The 22265-nt window shown below is 39.4% G+C and overlaps 1 protein-coding gene across 7 annotated transcripts in view; it reads left to right on the forward strand.

Annotated features, from left to right (window-relative positions):
• The window catches only part of LOC121515628 (kinesin-like protein KIF21A), an 89844-nt gene that overhangs the window by 47527 nt on the left and 20052 nt on the right, over nucleotides 1-22265 (forward strand). For 6 of the 7 annotated variants that reach the window (XM_041796493.1, XM_041796497.1, XM_041796494.1 and 3 more), the window contains 16 exons: nucleotides 1812-2015; nucleotides 5290-5377; nucleotides 5459-5573; nucleotides 8115-8303; nucleotides 8898-9097; nucleotides 9348-9455; nucleotides 11316-11384; nucleotides 11532-11677; nucleotides 13438-13582; nucleotides 16032-16226; nucleotides 16393-16494; nucleotides 17048-17213; nucleotides 17846-17866; nucleotides 18590-18647; nucleotides 21482-21536; nucleotides 21636-21835. In XM_041796493.1, coding sequence (XP_041652427.1) covers nucleotides 1812-2015; nucleotides 5290-5377; nucleotides 5459-5573; nucleotides 8115-8303; nucleotides 8898-9097; nucleotides 9348-9455; nucleotides 11316-11384; nucleotides 11532-11677; nucleotides 13438-13582; nucleotides 16032-16226; nucleotides 16393-16494; nucleotides 17048-17213; nucleotides 17846-17866; nucleotides 18590-18647; nucleotides 21482-21536; nucleotides 21636-21835 — 2061 coding nt within the window. The remainder of the gene's footprint in view (nucleotides 1-1811; nucleotides 2016-5289; nucleotides 5378-5458; nucleotides 5574-8114; nucleotides 8304-8897; nucleotides 9098-9347; nucleotides 9456-11315; nucleotides 11385-11531; nucleotides 11678-13437; nucleotides 13583-16031; nucleotides 16227-16392; nucleotides 16495-17047; nucleotides 17214-17845; nucleotides 17867-18589; nucleotides 18648-21481; nucleotides 21537-21635; nucleotides 21836-22265) is intronic. The other variant, XM_041796496.1, reaches the window with a different exon arrangement.

Consider the following 22265-nt stretch of genomic DNA (forward strand, 5'->3'; position numbering starts at 1 on the left):
CCTTATCTTTGCATCCTCATTTCCAAGAGTCCCTACTTTTTCTCCCTCTGGGGAACTAATGTGTACATTTTCTTGTCTTTTATTTATGTTATCCATAATTGGACAGGTTCAGCCAAGAGGGGACACGATTTTAGTTGCAAGGTTTGACATGGTGCCATCATGAACAACCAAAAAACCCATTATTATGATGAAATACAGTAAAATAACATGTATGGACGCATGTCTACTAAGGCAGTGGTTCTCAACCTTTTCAGCCCGTGGCCCTCAAAATAAAGGTGTCAGAGACCAGGGACCCTCACTCTACCTGAAGGTGGTTGAACACAGCCATGCATAATCAGGAATAGTTATGTGCAGACAAGGCCGCGCATAAGGGGGATAAATGGGAGAGCTTTCTGGGCCCAGAAATATTGGCAGAAATGGGTTAAATTGGCAAAAAATGGGCATTTCAAGTAGTGAAATGTGGTTAAAAAGAGCAAAAGTGGTTAATAGTAGCACTAAGGGTTCAACAGAGGCAAAATTAGGTGTGAAGTGGCAAGAATTGGTTTATAGGTGGAAAAAACAGTGGGGAAAAGGTTCAAAATGGACAAAAATTGGTTTTACATAGTAAAAAGTTGTTGAAATTGGCAAAATTGTTTGGGGTAATGTAGTAACAGTGTAATTTGAAAAATATTCATAGTTTTTTCTTTAGAGCATCTGGAGACCTCCTCTCAATGTCTCCGACACCCAAAGGGGTCCCGACCCCAATGCTGAGAAACGCCGCACTAAGGACTGCATTAATTCTCAGACCTTTCTACACCATTTTTTACTAGACACTGGTTCAGGCCCACTGGAAACAGCTTCGCAACCCATTTTTGGGTCTCAACCCACCAGTTGAGAGCAACTGCTCTATGCATCATGCAAATAAATCCTACTTTCCTACTTACTCCTTGTTTTTGTATGGTTTTCCTGTTAAGAATAAGAATGACATAAAATTGATCAGTCTCTTTGATACAACAATTCATGTCAAATTTGCAACATTAGATCATTTTTCGTGTTCATTCAGCCGTAGTTTTATCCATCAAGAATTTTTTTGATTCTTTGATGAATTGCTTGTCAGTTGAAAAATACAAAAGATGATATTTTTATATGAATTTGCAACGCTGTTATTTCACTTTGTCTTCACTTTGTCATGATGGGGCACTGAGTGTAGATTAATAAGGAAAAAATGAATTTTAACGCCTGTAGCATCAGGCTGCAACATCACAAAACTGAAAACAGTGAAGAAGGTCTGAAAACTTTCTGAATGCACTATATTCATTAATTTGAAAGGGAAAGTTTGTATTCATTAATAATCAGATATATGTGAATTTATCTAAGTTAGCAAAAATGCTGATTTTCATCAGCAGCTACTTTGCCAGGTGCTTTTTTTTTTGCAACTTAGAATTAAATATCACACATCAACATATGTCTTAACAGTAAAATTGATCTGATTTTTTTTATATTATTATTATTATTGTTATTTCATTATTTTTATTATACAGAATTGCAGATGTATTGACCTAACAAACATTACTTACAGCAACATCTGACAACAAAATTTAGACTGAGTTTAAAGAAAAATTTTCAACTTACATTTAAACAATACAGCAATATTCAAAGTGTCAGGTCACTGTAGTCAAAGTGTAGGACTTTGGACTTGACAGGGCACCTGGGCACTCTTCACCTGGGACTTGATTCGACTTAAGACTTGTGCCTTGCAAACCTGCGACTGTTTCCCTCCTCTGTTTCAAACCCTCATCTATGTTTTTTTCCGTTCTGGATTTCACCCACAGAGCCAAACTCCTGGAGAGCGAGGCTGTGAACGAGAACCTGAGGAAGAATCTGTCTCGGGCCTCCAGTCGTCAGTCATTCTACGGGGGACCTGGATCCTTCTCCTCCACGATGCTGGCCCCTGAGAAGGAAACCTCTGACATCATTGAACTCGCCAAGAAAGACCTGGAGAAACTGAAGAAACGAGAGAGGAAGAAAAAGAAGAGGTAGTGAGACTGTTTTACACCGTCTAGACATCCCATTTAGAAATGGCTGTTTTTTTAATGTTATCATAGGTTTGCATCCATCTCAGTAATGTTAAACCTTAAATGGATATTTTACTCCATCTTCATCATGGGAGGTGTTTATTAGTGCAGAGCTTCCTCTGACCACTCTTCCCTCCATATTTCCTTCTTTCCTCCGTTCATTTCTTGCTTCCTTTGTCCCCCTTCACTCCTCCCTGAAGACTCCAGCAGCTGTTGGAGGAGAGAGAGAGGGAGGAAAGGGAGGAGGTGGTGGAAGAGGTGGAGGACGCCAGGTTTGTCAGAGCATCCACCCTCCTGTTGGCTCATCCCTGTTCCTTTGCTTCCCCTTAATTCAGCATTTTAGTTAATTTTTAGTTTATTATGGGCAGGTATTTCCTCACCTGGAGTGAGACTGGCTTCATAGAAAGCACCTCCCTTCCATCAGCACTGTCTTAGATAATAAACCCTGATGTCTCTTCTTTTTTGTCACCCTCTTGCTCATTATTGACCCATCACACTACATTTTTGTCCTCTTTTGCAACTTCCTGCATTTTTCCTGCTTTTCTAATTGAATTAGAGGCAACAGGGAATAAGAAAATGTCTGTTATAAAAGATCTACAACCCAAAGTTGAGGCTCAGAAACTGTCAGCTTCCTCAGTGAAACTTTCTGAAAAAGATTTAAACTCAAATTTCACCCCAAATTTCCATGAAAATTCCTTAAGAAATTCAAGCAGACTCCCTAAAGTTTCAAAACAAATCCTACCAAAAATTTCCAATCAGATTCCCAAATATCAACAAATACATTCCACCTCAAATCCATGGGAAATTTCCTAACAAAATCTCCCAAATAGCCAAGCAAATTTCCTAAGATTTCTATGAAAATTCAGGAAATATTTATTGAAATTACCTCCAAAATTTTCAATTAAGTTCCCCCAAAAATGTACAAAAAATGTCCCCTCTGAAAAAAATATGTCTGATAGCAGCAAAAACTCAATATTGTGCATCTCTAATACTTGTGTTAATGAGCAGTTGAACAGGTTTTTACCAATCAGTCAATCTTTGTTTATATAGCTCCAATTCATAACTGAAGTTGTATAAAGACACTTTACAGCATCCCGTTGAGACAACATGGACCTGATTTTAGCAACATTGTGAGGGTAAAAGAATGCAGTCTTTGAAACATGCTTTATGTGGGTGTTGAAGGACATATCCTGATCAAATAGGACTCCTAAATTTCTCACAGTGGTGCTGGATGCAAGGCTAATGCTATATATATATATATACTATTCACATGATACTCATATTACCTGTGGACCTCTAATAACTGTGAATTACCCCCGGAGTCAGTGTTTGGTCTGGTGCATTCATACTGGATAAGTAAAGTCTGTAATGTACTCAAATTTACAGGTTTTTCTGCATGGCTGCAGAAATGAAAGTTCTTAGTGAATTTTTATTTTGAAAATGTATACAAAAAAAGTGCAGTTTGTGCACATTGTGTTCTGCAGGTGGCTTTTCCTACATGTGTCCTACATAAACTGTTCCTATAGACAACATGCACTTAAGTGTTTTTTCCCTATATGGATACATATTTTAACATTTTTAGATCTGTAGTAAGCTGTCTTTGACTGACTACAGAAAAAAACTAGTGAAATATCTCCACCAAATCTCCCATTACGTATCGAGGCTGCGTAAGTCACCTGTGCGAATCTGCCACCGATCAGAAACAAGAAGAGAACGTCAATCGTCCCTCCTGTTAATGTATGACGAAGGGAGACATCTAATATTAAATACGAACCTCAATGGATTATCTGCAGTTAAAGTTGTTGATGTTATTCTGTGCTCTATAAATTTGGGGTCTTTACACATCCACAGCAACTCTCTTCACACAGACCAGCTGTTGCAGCCTGACCACTGAATGTTAAGTGACACATTTCAAATATTTAATTGTGTTATTCATGAGATGTATGGCTAAATAAGACTGATTTAAGATCATGTTCTTGCAAAGAGAAACTGTAGGAAGCAGAGCAGAAACTGTGTGAATGAATGAAGGGCACATGAATTGCTGATTTGCACGGTATTAGAATTACTTGTGGGCCTCTGTGTGCACCGAAATATGGTCAGTAATCTCCATTGTGTTTTTACTCCACAAATTACAGACATGGCCAATTCGCATGGGATTAAAAACACGGACGTCCTGCACAATTATTACAGATTACCAGAGGTCACTAGGTACTACTAGTCCAGTGTGAATAGGGCATATAGCAGTTACACTATTAGAAAAAGCTTCTCTGAGGAAAGCAAAATAACCTCAGTCTTATCTGAGTTAAGAAGCAGGAAAATTCTGGTCACTTATGTCTTAATATCTTAAAGGCATGTTTCTAAATAAAATAACTGATTTCATAAGGCTTCATGGGTACATACAGTTGGGTATCATCTGCATAGCAATGGAAATCTATAGCGGGGTTCCTCATAATGTTACCTAGAGGAGGCATATAAAGAGAATCAGTCTAAGCACAGAACCTTGAGGAACTCCATAGCTAACTATGGTGTGAGTAGACTTATTAGCATTAGCATCATTGGCACATACAAACTGAGATCAATTGAAAGGTACACCTTATGAAGTCTGTGAGTGTATTTATCTTCATTTATGAAAAATTTCAGTTCATCTTAAAATGTGTAAATCAATTCAAAATGAGATGGTGAAATATTTTTTACCTTCCTGTGTTAATCTTTCATTTCCATTCTGTCCAGTTTTCAAGATGCTTTTGCGCCAGCCCAGCGTCACTTAGCTGTTGCTAACCTTCTGTTTGGATAAGATAATTATCCAACAAATAACTGTTATTTTTATTTTTGCATAACCCTACCATGCCTTTTTGCTCACCCTTTTTTTAAATGATACACTGGCTTTTCCACATGTGAGAAAATTAAGATGAAATCAAAGAGTTTTTGTACAGTTAATCTTTACTGTTATTAAGTTTGTTCTTGTTATGTTTGCTTGCATTTAGATAATGCATTTTCTCATTTAAAATCCCAAGTGTTGTTGGTTTAGTAAACCAAACAGGTTAATCAAAAAGACAGTGTATTTCCTTGATTAGACCTGCTATGCATTAACTTATTTACAACTATGAAGGCTGTATCACCTAAAACATACTTTATTTCCCACAGAAGTTTTATTAGAAGCTTTTCCCTTAACATGTGCATTCAAGAACACAAGGTGAATTCTGTCACTGATTCTGAACCATGTCTGAATTTCCAGTGCCAACAAGGAGGAAGTTCCCGACAACGAGCAGGAAAAAGGCACAGAGAAGGACATTGCCGAGCGGGTCAACGAGGACGCAGAAATGGTACGATATACCGCCTCCAGTTCTATCTTAGCTTTAAAGTATAACCCTTAGATATTAAATCATTAATATGTTGTTTTGTAGGACGTCCAAGAAGGTAGCGACCACGAGGAAGCAGATGAGGAAGAGGAGGAGGAAGAAGAGGAGATGGATGTGGAGGAGAGCTCAGATGATTCTGACTCAGAGTCAGATGAAAAAGGTATAAAGCACATGGTCTCCATCACTCTTAGACAGCTGATAGTCCACTAGAGGGAGCTGTTTAATCACTAACACAAGCCAGACAGCACCACATAAATTTACACCCATATTTCAGTCCAAACTGTTGAGATATTTTCACAGCATATGTATTGAAACTGAGGTGTGCAGTTATCTGATAAATAAAAACAAGGGAAATGATGGTAGAATAAAGAAATAGTCCTCTTTTTAAGATTGGTATGGTGTAGCTTTTTCCTGTTAAAATATCCTAATAATTAAAGAATACTACTCCATTGTTATAAACACTTTTTAGTTGAGTACTTACTTTCACTCACATATTTCAATCAGTTTTCAAAGCCAGACAATCCTTAAATTTTGTAGCTGCAAAAGAACAGGTCCAAGAAGGCGACTACCAGAATAGAGCTGCACTGAAAGACGCTGCATCGTTGTCGTGGATGTTAGGTTAAACACTTCTACATAAGGAGGCATGAACTGCACCAAGAAGTCACTGTTCTGATACTGTATCTCATGAATGTTTTGTGCCGCCCACATGAGATCAGCCACCTTAGCACAGAATTAGTTACAACCACAACCATGGGGAAGACTCTGGACTTGACTCTTGACAATCGTTGGCACCCTTGACTAGGAGGGTAAGCCTACTGAAAGGGCCGGCTGTTCTCAGAGACTGTATGAAAGCATATTCATGGAAAGTTGATTTAAGGGAAAAGTGTGGTAAGAAAAGGAGCACAAGCAACAGGGATGAGCTCAGCCTTCAGAGGATTGTCAAACAAAGCAGATTCAAGAACTTAGAGGAGCTTCACAAGGAGTTGACAAAAGCTGGAGCCACCACACGGACAGGTCCAGGAAATGGACTTGAAGTGTTATATTCTAAAGGTCTTTACACCCTTGAAGCATTTTTTTAATCGGATCCGTAATCTAAAAAAACATGACAACCTTGCACACTGAGTCCAATGCTTTTTTATTTGCCTCCACTGCGAAAATTTGTAGAATGTGGAAAATTGTTTTGTACTGCGAGCCTGTGGCTAGAGCTGGATCCATCCTGACAGAGAGCTTCATACAGCACATGCTCATGGGTCATAGCGCTGAGCCAAGTTGGAGAGATGGAGAACAACTTTTCTATGCACCCTCTGTCATGACCTGTTATAAGGCTACAACTTCTGCCTTTATCTGTTTTATTTCCATGGCTGATATCCACATAAAATGGCAAACTACGGTGTTTAAAGTGAGGTTTCAGTGCAAGAGAGGGGGAGAGAGAGGAGGGGTTGGGCAGAGGTGAATGAGCAAGAGAGAATAAAGCAACAGGTGCTGATCTGAATCATCAATCACCCAACTATCTGTTATATTTCCATGGTTGATATCCACATAATAAATAAGCAAACTTTGGTGTTTAAAGTGAGGTTTCGGTGCGGGAGCGAGAAAAAGAGAGAAGGGGTCTGGTGGAGGTAAACAAGCAAGGAGGAAGCACTGTTTTGAATCCTCAATCATCCATCTAAATGACTTGGACTGATGTGAAATTTCGTTTAAATTCCCCCCAAAAAATATGACGGATAAACAATTTGGCATTGGTGTGCAAACATGATTGGAACAACATGAAATCGATTTATTTATTTATTTATTTATTTATTTTATGTGTGAAAATTTTGGACAAAAAAAGAATAACTGTCCCAAAGATCTGTTTTCAGGTTAAACAAAATTTAGCATTTCATTTGGAAATCAAGGTCCAAGAGTCTGGAGGAAGATCAGTAAGGTAAAGACTCCTCGGTGCAGTGATCCTCAGGCTTTTGATTGGGTGTAACTTATGACGTCTTGCCAGTCAGACAGGGTTGTGGGTGGGACATGCGGTGAGACTGTTGAGTGTCAGGAGGACAGCACACAGTACAATGGAACCAAAGCTGCACACTTTTTAAGCAATTTTATTGGTGATTAGTGAGATAATATGCTGATATAGACAATTGGCCATATGCTGAACATCAGCCCTGATATTCTGCGTCCAGTTGTAAACATCCACCTCCATTGCTTACTTCTTGTTTTAAATTATGACTCTGTTTAGTGGAAAACACTCCATCCATCTTCTTCAGCTTATCCGGGGCACAGTGGTAGCAGGCTGAGCAAGTCAACCCAGACATCAAGTTTGCTTCTACATGAAGTTGCACTTCAGTAGTTGAAGAAGCAAACTTCACTCCACAAGGTATATTTACTGAACAAGCCATTTTTGTTCCATAGATGAACTTGCAGTAAAATCATAACTTCCTGGTTCATGTTGCAAGAAGTTCCAGGATTTCAGGACAAACCAGGAAGGCCACTTTTAACAGCCATTCTCCATTCTTTCGTGAAATTCATCCAGAAAATTGCACTAAGAAATATAAATGGTGTGCAGGGTTTTTTTTACTGAACAGAGTCCTCGATTAAAAACAAGAAGTAAGCAGCCATGGTATGTCTGTACTCATCATATATTTGTTATTGTTTTGATTGAGAGCCACTGTGCATTCGAAGTTGTAAGATAATCTCACTTTGTTTACAACAGAGAACTTCCAGGCCGACCTGGCCAACATCACCTGTGAGATCGCCATCAAACAGAAGCTGATTGACGAGCTGGAGAACAGCCAGCGGCGTCTGCACACACTCAAACAGCAGTATGAGCAGAAGCTGATGATGCTGCAGTGCAAGATCAGGGACACCCAGCTGGAGCGGGACCGTGTCCTTCAAAACATGAGTATGAGCCAGTTGCCACGGGGGGGTGGGGGGGGTGTCATGTATCCCTGAGAGATTTAAAATGTGTAAAATTAATCCAGTCATGCTCAGGCTCATCCACCAGATTTGATATGTGGGTTTCACTTTTAATGTCTGTGCTTTCTGTGAGGTTATTTCAGTCTTAAAGGGGTTTATATTTAAGTTCTCTCTTGTCCAGCTGTGTTTTGAAGAATTTTTATCTTTGCCACGTTTAAATGCAGATTTTGTGCTCAGGAAATGAAACAAATATCAGACAAATGTCCCAGACTTTCTGTTCTTCATAGCAGCCTTAGAAGTTTGTCGTGAGTAATCTCTGCAAGCAGCCAGACGATGACAGCTGCATTTATGTTTATCAGCACTAACAGATCAAAGCTGAGGCTGATATTAAAGGATGGAGGAGTTTTAAGCTTGTCTAACAAGAATAAAAGAGACTTTTGACAGCTTAGATCAAGGTTTCTGACTCAATAAACCATTAAAGAAAAACAGACTGAGCTACTTACCATTTAAAGATTTTTTAAGTATCAGACTTTTTGTGTCAATCAGTTTTTTTAATGATTTCTATCTTCAATGCGTTTAGCTTCAGTAGAGAGCGGCACAGAAGACAAGGCCAAAAAAATCAAGGCTGAATACGAGAAGAAGCTGAGCGTCATGAATAAGGAGATGCAGAAACTCCAGTCTGCACAGAAGGAGCATGCCCGCCTGCTGAAGAACCAATCACAGTACGAGAAACAGCTGAAGAAGCTGCAGATGGATGTGGCTGAAATGAAGAAGACAAAGGTATGATTGGTCATGGGTTTAAGAAAGATACAGTGGGCTGTGGACATTCTTATCTTGCCTGAAGCACACCATATCCACATCCATGCCAAACAACCTCTTTGACATGTGTTACAACATCTTTAGTTGTTGTATCGTTGTAAAAATAACTTAGTAAAGATCCCCACAGCACCCATAGACTAGCCTAAATGTTCACCAGTGTGCTGTAACGAACCTTCTATGTCATGAAGGGGTTTTTGATTTTGTTGGTCAGGTTCGTCTCATGAAGCAGATGAAGGAGCAGCAGGAGAAGAACAGGATGAATGAGTCTCGTAGAAACCGAGAGATCGCCTCCTTAAAGAAAGACCAACGCAAACAAGAAGTAAGTGACATCCTCCGATTTTCAAATATGAATTTCAACCCTAAAACTTCAGTCCTCTGAACACATTTTTAATGTGTAATGATAAAGAAATGATTTTGAGTGCTTAAAACACTTTGAGGTCAAAAGACTGAGTGAACCAAGAAAAACTCAACTGGCAAAGGCCTGTTGGTCAAACCTCAAACCTTACAATCATATTTTTACAAATGGCAAAAATATACAGTTGATATGTGCTGATATTCACAACCAAAATATCGGTTTTCTGAGGAATGCTGCATGTTCAGATACTTTGATCTTGTTGGATTTTTTTAGTTCAATATACATATGAGAGATACAAATATCTATCCAACAAGATAAACTTGTCTGATCATGCAGGTTTCCTTTAAATAGCAGCAGAAGTTTTGATATCTGCTGATACCACAACCACAATGCCACCTCTTGTTGGCATGATACTGAATGGTATGTGAATTAAATCAGTTGATATTAATGTGGCGTTACAGTTTTATAATAATGACAGGTTAAATCAGTCGGGATGAATGACGGCACACTTGTATATGGCAGGTTTTCCTTCACACACAAAGGGCGAGGACGTTTGTTATCCTGATAGCAGCTGTTTGTGGCTAAATAAAGGGGAGAAGATTTGATTCACAAAGCAAAAATCTCTCACATTGGATTTGACCCGACTTGCTAGAAAATGGTCAGAAATATGGACAGGGCTGGGCTGAATTAGGCTGAACTGGTTGTGGAGCTGTGTGTAGTTGGTTAGATTCTTCAGCTTTGATATAATCTTTGTAACTTGATAAAATTAAAGTAGAGAAATGACATAGCTCTCTCGTCATCTCTCTTGAATAAATCCTGCTGTCTCCGTCAGCCTCTCTCTTTGTACTGTGTGTTTGCTGAGCTAATGGGGCAGCTGTGTGGTGTTCACTGTGCACTTTGAAGCGCGTCCTTTTGACGATGATGCCATCGTTAAATGTGCCTATTTAGCGATCATTTATTGCATCATATTTGCCTCCTAGTTTGTTTGCATTACCTGTAGTTAACATGCAAAAATGTGTACTTGAAGTATTTTAATTTGCAAATATTGCATGTCAATATTTTCCAAAATTATTCCTCAGTTCCCTAAACTTACAAATCTACAGTCAGGTGATATCCTTAACCAAGAGTTATTTTCAATAAAACCATCACACCACAAGATTCATAATATACTTATCGGTATAACCTTCCCTTTGTCATGCAAGATTATGATCTAACAAGGGAGAAAAGATGGTAAAAAGTGGTGCCAACCTCCATGGTTCTGGTCTGTGCCGCTGTCTCACTGTACATTTTTTTTTTTTTTTTAAAGGTTTATATTTGGGCATATTGTGCCTTTATTTGATAGAGGAGAGGACAGTGGATAGAGTCAGAAACAGGTAAGAGAGCAGGGAGAGACATGCGGTAAGGGGCCTCAGGCCCCTCACTGTACATTTTGAGCAGAGTAGCACTGCTTGCAGTACAGCATGTTATGGGGCAAATTTTAATAATGTCAGGGCAATATGTGACTATGGCAGCTTCAATCAAGATTAGGATGCACGTTTTAGCACTTTATTTTTCTATACAGTGGTAGCACGAGTGTGTAAGCCACTGTCAACTTTTTAGATAAAAGTTTTAAAGTTTCTTTGTAGAATGACACAAAATCTAACATAAGTTTGGTTGTTTTGCTTTAGTCTTGTTTACATTGAAAAATGAAGATGTTTGTGTTTTGTCTGAGACTTTAATGGAGTCTGGCCATTCAATTTTCTTCTCCCCTGTAAGGCCTGAAGCCAATACTGCACAGCCCTGTTTGAGTTTTAATACCATAACTCATTTGTTGTTGTGTTTCAGCACCAACTGAAGCTACTGGAGGCTCAGAAAAGGCAGCAGGAGCTGATTCTACGGAGAAAGACAGAGGAGGTGAGGAGCAACAGCAGATGGATGTGGATTGAGTTCATTCATTATGCATGCAGAAAAACTCGTGATACATTATGCATGCAGAGATACACGTGGTGTTCATTCAGCGCTGAACTATTCTTACTTCTCTCTGTGTGCCATGTGTGTCAGGTGACGGCTCTGAGGAGGCAGGTCAGACCCACCTCAGGTAAGGTTGTCAGGAAGGTCAATCTGCCCGATCCAGTCCAGGACTCGCCACACAGACCGCCATCTGGACGCATGTACTCCTCAGGCAACGCGGCTCCCAACGGTACACGGTGAGCGTTTGTGTGAAAGAGGGTGTATCCAGAGCAAAATAGAGATTCCAGATATGATAATGAGGAAGACTGCTAAATATAAAGCTTTTTCTTTCACCTTATGGCCTTGTTGTGTAGATCAGCTTTCCTACACTTAAAAATGCCAAATTTCGAAATATGTAAGTGCCACACTAAACGTCTAATCACACAAATCTAATCAACACTTGAGATTAAAAAGAAGTGGTTGGGTGTGTATGTTTTATTTCTAAATCATAAAATGTCCAAGTAACTGGGAAATGACTCAAAACCAGGAGACTCAAGTCCATGTAAAGCAGGGCTCATCAACATTTGCACAAGGGCCAGATTTAGTCTTGACAGAGACTCTGGGGGCCAGACTTTCAAATAAATAAAAATTGAATAAATATTCTGGTCTGTTTAACATATTATTGTGTTAGTATTTGTATTTCCTTTCAAAACCCAGAAAATTTGTAGGTATTTTCAGTGATATCTATCCCCTATAATCTCTAATGCAGCAAGCCACAAGGACACAGGCCCGCCCATTGACTCGGCTGGACCCCTGAAAATCCCAGAGAGGGGCCCTTCCCAATTATGATTATCACCAATATTAACTTTTTTTTTAAACTTTAAACCCTATTTTTACTACTTCATTCGGCCATTTCTACAACATTTTTTGTTCTTAACTAATCTTTTATAATTTCTGCCACTTTAAACCTATTTCTTTTTTAAGATTTATTTTTGGGCCTTTTCGCCCCTTTACTGGATAGAGGAGGACAGTGGATAGACTTGGAAACAGGGATGAGAGTGGGGGTGAGACATCCGGCGAAGGGCCACAGGCCGGATTAGAACACAGGCTGCCGGCATACATGGTGTGCGCCTTAAACCACTCAACCGTCAGGTCGCGCACCTTTTAAACCACTTTTTTTCCACCCATTTTGCCGCTCTTTAACCCCTTTTCACCACTTTGCCAGGCTATTTTTGCTAAATTTTTGCTACTTTTAACCCATTTTTGAAATCTTTTGCTTCTTAAACCCAATATTTCCATTCTCTATCCCTTTTCTAACCACTTTTCTTACATGTTTTATCGCCTTTGTACCACTGTTGTATTAATTTTTGCCACTTTTCCTTTATTCTTGCCAGTTTTTTAAACCCTTTCCATTACTTTTTTGCACAATTTTTGCCATTTTTAACCCATTTTTCATACTTTTTGCCTCTTGCTTCCTCTTTTGCCATTTTCTGCCATATTTTAACTTCTTCTCACCACTTTTCTTGCAAATTTTTCGACTTTTATGTCACTACACAACTGGTTTTGACACTTATCGCCCGTTTGCCATTTTTTAGCCCTTTTCATCCCTTAATCCTGACAATTTTTGCAACATTTCTGCCAGTCTTACCCCATTTTCTTTTAATATTTACTTATAATGGCTAACAAGTAAATTTCTGTAAAAACAGATTAAATAAGTCATTCTGAAACTATTTCAGTATAAATTGTTTTTTGGGTGGATTTAATATCTGCAGACATTTAAAGCCAAAATATACTCTTGAAGTGGCTTTACCAAAATGTGCTGAAAGGAAAAATAATGCATAATTCTGGACCTAAATCACATCACAATTAATGCCTTAGTTTTGATTGTTTTGATATCTAAGCTCATAAATGGGTTAAATATTTGAAAACTAGAGTACAGTTTACCTTGTTTTAGTTCCTTTTGTGATTGAACCATATGACACTTATATATTGATACACTTATATATCTCATGTGCAGGTTGTCCTACAGACGTACAGCGGGAATTTACTCCACCAGAGTGGCCCGTAATAAATGGCAGTCTTTGGAGCGACGGGTCACTGACATTATTATGCAGAGAATGACCATCTCCAACATGGAGGCCGACATGAACCGCCTCCTGAAGGTAAACAACCCCTATTTGTGTTATCTGAATGGAGATTTAAAGGTTATCTCTTCTCTTTTCCCCATGGTTGCACTTTTTATCTGATACATCTCAGTCCACAAACACTGTACATAAAATATCATGACTACCTCAGTGGTTTCATCCTGCAAAGAAACTGAATCAACTTAATTTTTCCAGATTTAAAGGAATATAGTTTGCCAAAATGGCAGAGTTTTGCCTGTTCCTTTTTGACGAGTTTTAGGAAGAGAGAGAGAATTTAACCGCTGGTTGGCTTTATTTCATAAGAAGTGCCAAGCAGATTTGTAGCTTCAAGTCCTTGTAAAATTGAATTCAAATGTGTGTCTTAACAAACCATATATATTGAAATAAGGCTGCTGTAAAAACGCAAAACACAGATGTATGTGGGACTGAATTTTGGATTTACACCATTAGAATGTGTTCACCTCTTTCCTGGCTGGGGCAAATGTAGCAACCCCACATCACCGGCTGCTATGGGGAATTACACAGCCCCCCTGATGCTACACCGATACAAAATCACTGAGCAGTTCATCTCAGTACAGTCTGCCTTGACTGAAAAATAACAGCCAGCTTCATTCTGTTTTTGTTCATTGTGGGGTAAATTTCCCAAATCTATCAGCCACAGTGGCCTAGGGGTCATTAAAAGTATCATATCAGAGAGATTTGTACCAGAAAACAGTAGATTTAATCCCCAGTTTCTGTCTGTCTGATCTGGCACAGAGACAGGCAGCTGTGCTCTGATCAGAGTTCATGGTAAGGTCAGGGGGCAGGCTTATTGCTGGAGTGCTCATCTATTTTTTACTTTAACCAGATGCAGCAGAAACAAACATCTTACCTAATGAAGGTGTTTTTTTAATCCACGTTTCACTTGTCTGTAGTCCTGAATGATTAAAAGAAGTAGGCTGTGACTGTCTCTCTCCAAGCAGAAACAGTTTAATCCCTCATGTCTGTTAGCATCACGATGCTTAGGTTTAGTGAAGTATCCGGTGATGAAATGCTTGATCTATAATGGATTGTTAGCTGTACTTTCAGATGTTTCTTAACAGAGATAGTAAATCCTGTGACTATGGTTTGTACTTGAGACAAAGTTCTGCCTGTTTGCTGTCGTCATCATGTACTCAATCAATCAAATCAGATTTGAAATAACTACAAACAAAAATTAAGCACCTAAGATGGGAATTCTGACCTCTCTGTTTAGGTCCTCTATGTAAAATCTCTGTATGCACACAGAGATTATTCATTGCCTAACCTTGAGGCAACACCATGCTTATTGATATATAAAAACACTTGTTTACTATGGGATTGTGGCTACAAGCTTGCAACTTACACTCATTCTCAACTCTAAAATACAAACTATGGTTAGTGGGAATAAAAGGAGGTGTTCACACAAAGGTGGCACAAATTAGGGCCATGACAAGATTGTTGCCCACATAAATCCGTGACATGGATCCTCAAGCATGACACTTCACTTTCAACTCCTCTGAAGTAACATGTAAGGTTATAAAAGCACATACATTCTGCATACAGCAACACTCAACACATTCATTGTAGGTTATTCAGCTGCTGACATTTGAATTGTCATTTTCTGTGAGGTTGTACAGCTAAATGACAGGATTATACATGTGCATAATTACTTACAATGCATTTGCATAATATGCATAAAAATCTCAGCTAAATCATAATGATATGGCATCAGAAATACTAGAGCAGATTTGGCAGATGCCTGTGAGGAGGCTGCGAAGATGTCTGTGACAGCCGTGGGTTTATTTTAAGGCTGTTCTTGAGAAAATGGAGCTAAATTCTGTTATTGGAGAGGGTTTTAATCACTTCAAAATCTTGCAGGATTCAACATTTCAAACAGGTTATCATCAGGTCAATAAGTGCTTTTTTTTTAGCATTTATGAAAAAAATGAGGACAAAATTATAAGTCCCCTTTGAAAAATTCAATTTTTTTTAAGTATTTCCCAAATGCTGTTAAACAGAGCAAGGAATGTTTAACACAGCTTCTGTTTGATTAGACCCTGTTGGTTTTTGGGTTGTTTTGTGTGCAAAGTAAAATAATGTAAGCATCCAAAATAAAACTAGCATGTTTGGAAAAGCTGAGTTCAGAGCTTGGGAAATACTTCGTCCTCATCTTTAAGGTGGCTAAAATAAATGCTGGTCCAGGTTTATGAAGGCTTCCTTTTCTTTTTGTCTTTTTTAATGCCTTTATTTAGACATAGGATAGAGTCGGGAGAGGAAGAAGAGAGAAAGAGGGGTATCAGATGCAGGAAAGGAGCCAGAGACAGGATTTGCTTTGAGGACAGCACTCTCTGGACATGACCGCTAGGCTATCACTGACCCCTGTGTCCCTGTATTTTCATGTTCTTACATAATAAACCCTAGATCTCAGCTTCTCTGGAATATTTACAATGGCTTTCTGTGTCTGTAGCAACGAGAGGAGCTGACCAAGCGCAAAGAGAAAGTCATCAGGAAGAGGGACCGCCTGGTGAGGGAGGGACCAGAGGCAGAGAAGGCGATGCTTCCTTTAAATGAGGAGGTGGACGCCTTGACAGCGAACATCGACTACATCAACGACAGCATCGCAGACTGTCAGGCTAACATCATGCAGATGGAGGAAACAAAGGTGAGACAGGTCGAGTATTTTAAACTTGTGAGACATTTGGATGTAGAGGGATGCCCTTCATCTCATCAGTGATACATTTTTAACACTGAAGAGCTCAAGCAGAGTCTGATGAAAAACTTTACCTGGAAGGTTTATATAAACTCATGCTGTTTTTTTCTTTTTCCAGGAGGAAGGTGACACCATGGACGTCTCCGCTGTTGTGGGTTCCTGCACCCTGACTGAAGCTCGTTTTCTACTTGATCACTTCATGTCAATGGCTATCAACAAGGTAACAGCTCTTATTATCAGGAAGATTCAGAGCAAAGCAAATAGATCGTCAGCACTAAGTCTGGTATGCAGCAAGCAAATTCAAGTTCAAAGAATTTCAGGTACACATAAGGGGTAAATCTGAAATAATATATATAAAATGATATCCAATGTTTTAGGATTTGTTTGAGAAAGACGAGTTTGATCAGTTTCTCTTCCACCATTAGAAATGTGAATTTCTCTTGATTCAGTTCTTGATTGAGCCAAATTATAACAACCATGACTGATTTATAAAACTAATATATGGGTAAAAGTCCTAGGGGTGAATACTTCATATAGGCATTTTACATACCCTGATGCAGGAATATCTAAAGCCTGGAGGTTGTGGGTGAAGACCTTGACTTAAATCAAAAAATGTATTTCTATATACATTAGCCCATTCACACCACATTAACTCATTGATGGTAAAAGCTGTTGTATGATATGTCCATCAGTTTTAAACAATCCCATTCCCTGTTCAGAGACAACAGACCATTTTATCCTAGATTTTAAAGTCTGTGGTCTGGACTCTTCAGGGCCTCCAGGCGGCTCAGAGGGAGTCTCAGGTGAAGGTGATGGAGGGCCGGCTGAAGCAGACGGAGATCACCAGCGCCACACAGAACCAGCTGCTGTTTCACATGCTGAAGGAGAAAGCCGAGTTCAACCCCGAACTAGACGCACTGCTGGGGAACGCGCTGCAAGGTAACAACACTGTTTGTCTTTGAGGAGAAATAGGTATGGAGATGAGGACCCAAAACACGGACCAGACCCCTGATTTAACCCAGACCAGACCCTGAAGTGTTGGTTATTGATCAACGAGTACGATGGGGATTCCTAGTTTGGTTCTTACCCATGTTGATGCAGCTGAATAAATAAATCTGCTACAAAACATATCCTCATACACGATAATTACACGACATGTGACCTTTCAGGGAGTGGACTGGGTTGCTGGTCAGTTGCATGTTGGGGCCTTCTGATGTGTCCTTGCTTGTTGCCTTCTGCTGAATAGAGGCTGGCTTAATTATTGTTAAAATGACCAATCATCAAGCTAATTTAAGTCTGGTATAAAGTTTGTAGGTCTAAAAGGACAACTTGACAAATTTTCTATATTTTAGATGTAATTTTACTATATTTTTCAGCACAAAGTCTCATTATTCATGTGCTTTTGCCAGCCTTTCTTCAGTAGTATGCTGTGTCAAAGTAGCTTCACTTTATTTTCCTTTGTTTGTTTATTTTTTTGTATTTTGGGGGACTGTGTTTTTGATTTGTGCATTGCCTCTTTTCTGTTCCCCCACGTTTTCTTTTCTTTTTTTTGTTTTCTTATGTTTTTACAGAGCTAGGTAACATCCCAGCTGGTAAGTGAAACCACATTAGACTCTTTTCTGTGTAACGAATGCATGGTTCCTCTCCCTTTGCACTTTGAAAACTAACTGAACGTAACATGGACAGGTGCATGAGGTGCAATGCAACCAGGCTTCCCTTCATCTGTCTGCTGACCTCCTCCTTCCCTCCCACTCATCTGGATACACTCTTCCTCCTCCTACTAGCTCCATGTGTGCTACAGCCTCCATGCTTTAGCACCCTGCTAACCCTGACCCTTCCACAGGAGCCATAAACCAGGGATATTTTATCTCTGTCGGACCCCGTAGGTCAGTTGATCCCGTCTGGAGCCACGGACTAATGATTCTTTACACCTCCCCACCTTGTTGTCTCATGTTGGACTCTTTACCTGCCCACACATCTCTTTAATAACCCTCACCACCTGGCCGCTGTCTGCCCTTTCTCAATCCATCTGATCCCATTGAGCTCAGTGAGGACCGAGTTTCTGTTTGTTGATAGAACAGCATGGTGCTGTGCTGACATCTCGTCTGCTTCAAATGTTCATCTTTTCTACATCCATTTTACGCAGCTTTTTAAATAGTCAAGAAATTTACTGTACCTGTAAATGAAAGCGAGCAAAATGATGAATAATCTTAAAGGAGAAGCTAAAAATAAAAGAACTCTTTAGCATTGTTTAGGTGTTGTTTGTAGAAAGGGCTTCCTTTAACTCTAACAATATTTATTGATCTCATTAACAGAGAATGGAGATGACAGCAGCAGTGATGAGTCTGCACAGAGCCCATCTGCAGAGGGAAAGTAAGTTTTGTTGTGGTTTATTGATCTTCATGTCATGTTGCAGCAAATCAGAGTTGTACAACTGACAGCTTAGTAAATTCTATGAATGCACGATAGAATCAGCATGAAATCAGCATCAGCAGATATTAGTTGAACTAGTGAGTTATCAGATTTCTGCCGATGTTTACAGCTGATATTTTGTACAAACGCAGGGCTTGACAGTCATTTTACAAAGTAACTAGCCACCCAGTGTTTCTACTAGCCACAGTTTTGTTTGGAAACCGTGTTGTATGCCAAATCGTGTACATCTGATAAGAGATGAAACACATGCTCTATATTCCCTTGAGCATTCCCTATAACCCCTGATTTTTCCTGGTCTGACATGCTGATATCAGTCTTTTTTGCCAATACCAATTTTCCTTATTACCCACGCGGATGAAATCAGCAGGGGGTTATGTAAAGGGTTCCGTATCTTTGTGCGTTTCTTTGTTTGTTTGTTTGTTCGTACGTGTACAAGATAACTCGAGAACGGAAAGTTGGATCTTCCCTAAACTTTCAGGGAATATTGGGATAGTGACAGGGAAGAATCGATTAGATTTTGGTGATGATCCGCGCACCCGTTCAGTTTTTCTCACACTTCGAATTTTGAACACCATAGTAATCAATGGGAGCATGAGTTCCTCGGTGGCGCTGCTTAGGCGTGGGTCTGCCGCCTCAGACGGCCACTCTAGTTTAAAGTTTTATAGTTGGCAACAAAAACACAAGGTTCTTAGAGTATTTTCTTTAATGAATCTTAGGTTTATACCATCAATAAAACACTCACTGTTCTTTTTTATTTCAAAATATGTATAAATAAAACCTTTCAGGAGGTTTCATAAATATTTCTGATTTTCACTTTGACAAATCTCCACCTTGCTGACTGTCAAACCTTCATCTCCTCTAGTCTCCTTTAAACTTCTAATATCATTTATGGTAGAAGTGTCTTTGTATGTGTAAAATAAAGCTTTAAAATTCATGTGAAAATAACAGATGACTTAGATTAGCTGTATGGAGTTCACATTAGGAAAAGTTTTAAACATCTGTTTAACACTCTCTTTATCATTGCATATTACTGGAATAAATCAAAATATAGCAACATAAAACTTTCCCTTAATTCAGATGAACTCTCTTTGACTCCTAGGTAACAGTTACAGACTCTTATTCATCTATCTTTGTTTCTAAGATCCTCAGAGTTTCTATCATCTTTTATGTCCGTTAATTATTGATAAACAGGAAAACAATCAAATCCTAGTAAATATATGAATGCCAAACATTTCAATAGCTCATTGGTTCCTTACCTGGGGACCCAGACCTCCCAGGAGGGTGCGAGGCTCTGTCTACTCTGAGGCTGCCAAAACTAGATTTGCAAATATTGACTAAAGCCATGATAAAGTAGTTATTAAGTAGTTTATACAAAGGTATTTTGTTAAGAAAAGCATGCACAGGCCATTTTTAGGGTTTTATGAGTGAAACGGTTAACATCTGTATTGATTCTTGGTGGCAGTGTGTCACTTTTTCTGCTCTCTTGAGTCCCAGGGAGGGTGCTACTTTTCTTAGGTACAAGGAAAAACAGTTGGGAAACACTGCAATAGCCATTGATCAATGTGAGTAAATGCAGAGTTTTTAACATTAATTTGTCCCTCTATAAACCTAAAATGTTAAGGTGATATTGACAAAATAAAACTTAAGTATAGCACACACCCCTGGCTCACGCAAGTGACAGAGACCCACACACTCATAGCTGAAATGTGCACATACACACAAACAGCAGTGACACGCTGATCCTCCATGGTCAGAGAGGAAGTTTAAAACAGGAGGAAGAAGTTTGGATCTGCGTTATTCTCCTGTATTCTGAAGAGTTTGTGCTCTATAGAAGTCTACACAACCAACCCGTCAGCGCAAGTGTGTGGTGGGTGTCACTGTTATACAGCATTTAAAGCTGTTGCTGCAGTGTACAGACCCTCAATTGTTCAAAGATACTCAGTCCATTTGCAGCTATTTGGGGGAAATTTTAGCCTTGTATGTTCAGATCTGCCTCTTTTTTTCTTTTTTCTTTTAAATGTTTATTTTGGGCATTTTTGTGCCTTTATTTGATAGAGGAGGATAGTGGATAGAGTTGGAAACAGGGATGAGAGCGGGGGAGAGACATGCGGTAAAGAGCCTCAGGCCGTATTTGAACCCGGGCCGTCCACGTCCATGGGGCGCGCGCCTTAACCACTAGGCCACCTGCACCCCAAGATCTGCCTCATTTTAACACGCATCTAAATCATGAACACTGGTGCTAATAGACAAGCATGGTTAGAGTGAAAAAGAGGTTGTGAATCTGATGAATTCCACCAGGCAGCATGACTAGTTGAGGTCACTCTTTTACCTGCTATGGCTGAAATCCACCCACATTTTGTGGTTGGTGGGTTTGAATGTGAAGCCATGTATGAACAAATAAGTCAGTGGAGTTGTAGGCTGGGCCAACAGAGGGACGTCAGCTAGAGTCTTTTTCTTTATTAATCATCTTTTCCTTGCATGTTGGATATCAGCAAAATCCAATATTGTACATCCCTAGTAAATAAACTTTTATGGAGTATAGTTTTTGTTGAACAGAGTCCTCAGTTACCAACTGTTGGACCGGGCTGATCAGTGCTTCTCCTCTCTGCTTCTTTGTGTCAGATTGAGAGCTCCCTGTTAGTGGAATTCACAGACTGTTTGTTTAAATGTTTTATGTTTATGATTTTTGTTGTAGTTTGTGACAACACTCTGCTTTCTGATTATTTTTTTACAAGCTGCAAGTTTATTTCTTAAATTTATATTTTTTTCTTCAGTACTTTGGCATCGGACCTCATGAAACTCTGTGGAGAGACCAAAACAAGGAATAAGGTATCACACTCTTCATTGTTTTAACGCCTCCTTTCCTGCAAACACTGCTGTTTCTCTGAAGAATCCCTGTCTTAACATTCACGTTTGTTATTTCCACAGGCTCGTAGAAGGACGACCACTCAGATGGAGTTACTGTACGCGAACAGCGACTCTGCCCCTGATGCTCCCACAGACTTCTCCAGTCCAATGCTGCCTTTAGCTGAAACCCCCGATGGCGGAGGAGACCTGGACTCTTCAGGCTCATCAGTCAGGGACTACACCGCTCTCTCCCCTGGCTTTTCCTCTAAAATGGGCAGCATGTAAGTCCAGGGCCGCCACTCTTTTGCTAACACAATAATAATCACAGCTTCCTTCCTTTCTTCCTGCATGTTTAATGTTGCTGCTTTATTCTTGGCTGTATAATTTCTCCCCCCATTATTCATGAGCATCCTTACATCAAATGGTCGTGCCTTCCTAGTAATGATGAGCTCTTTGAGGAAAAGCATGTAAAGGCTAGCCATTATAAACATACGTGTTGCTAATTTATTCCTGGATCCTGCAAAAAAAGTGCTTCTCTAATTCCTCACAGAGCTTACACAGCAGAAATACTAACCACATGGCTTTAACAGGCCGTGCTTTAGGCCTTAGTGCATACTGACATGTTTGTAAAAACTGCCTTGGCTGTTAGTTATCCTTTAAGTTACAGATAAATACAAGAGTTTAGCACAAAATCTGCAATGTCCTTAGTGT

This window comes from Cheilinus undulatus, linkage group 9, assembly GCF_018320785.1.
Source record: "Cheilinus undulatus linkage group 9, ASM1832078v1, whole genome shotgun sequence".
Classification (NCBI taxonomy): domain Eukaryota; kingdom Metazoa; phylum Chordata; class Actinopteri; order Labriformes; family Labridae; genus Cheilinus; species Cheilinus undulatus.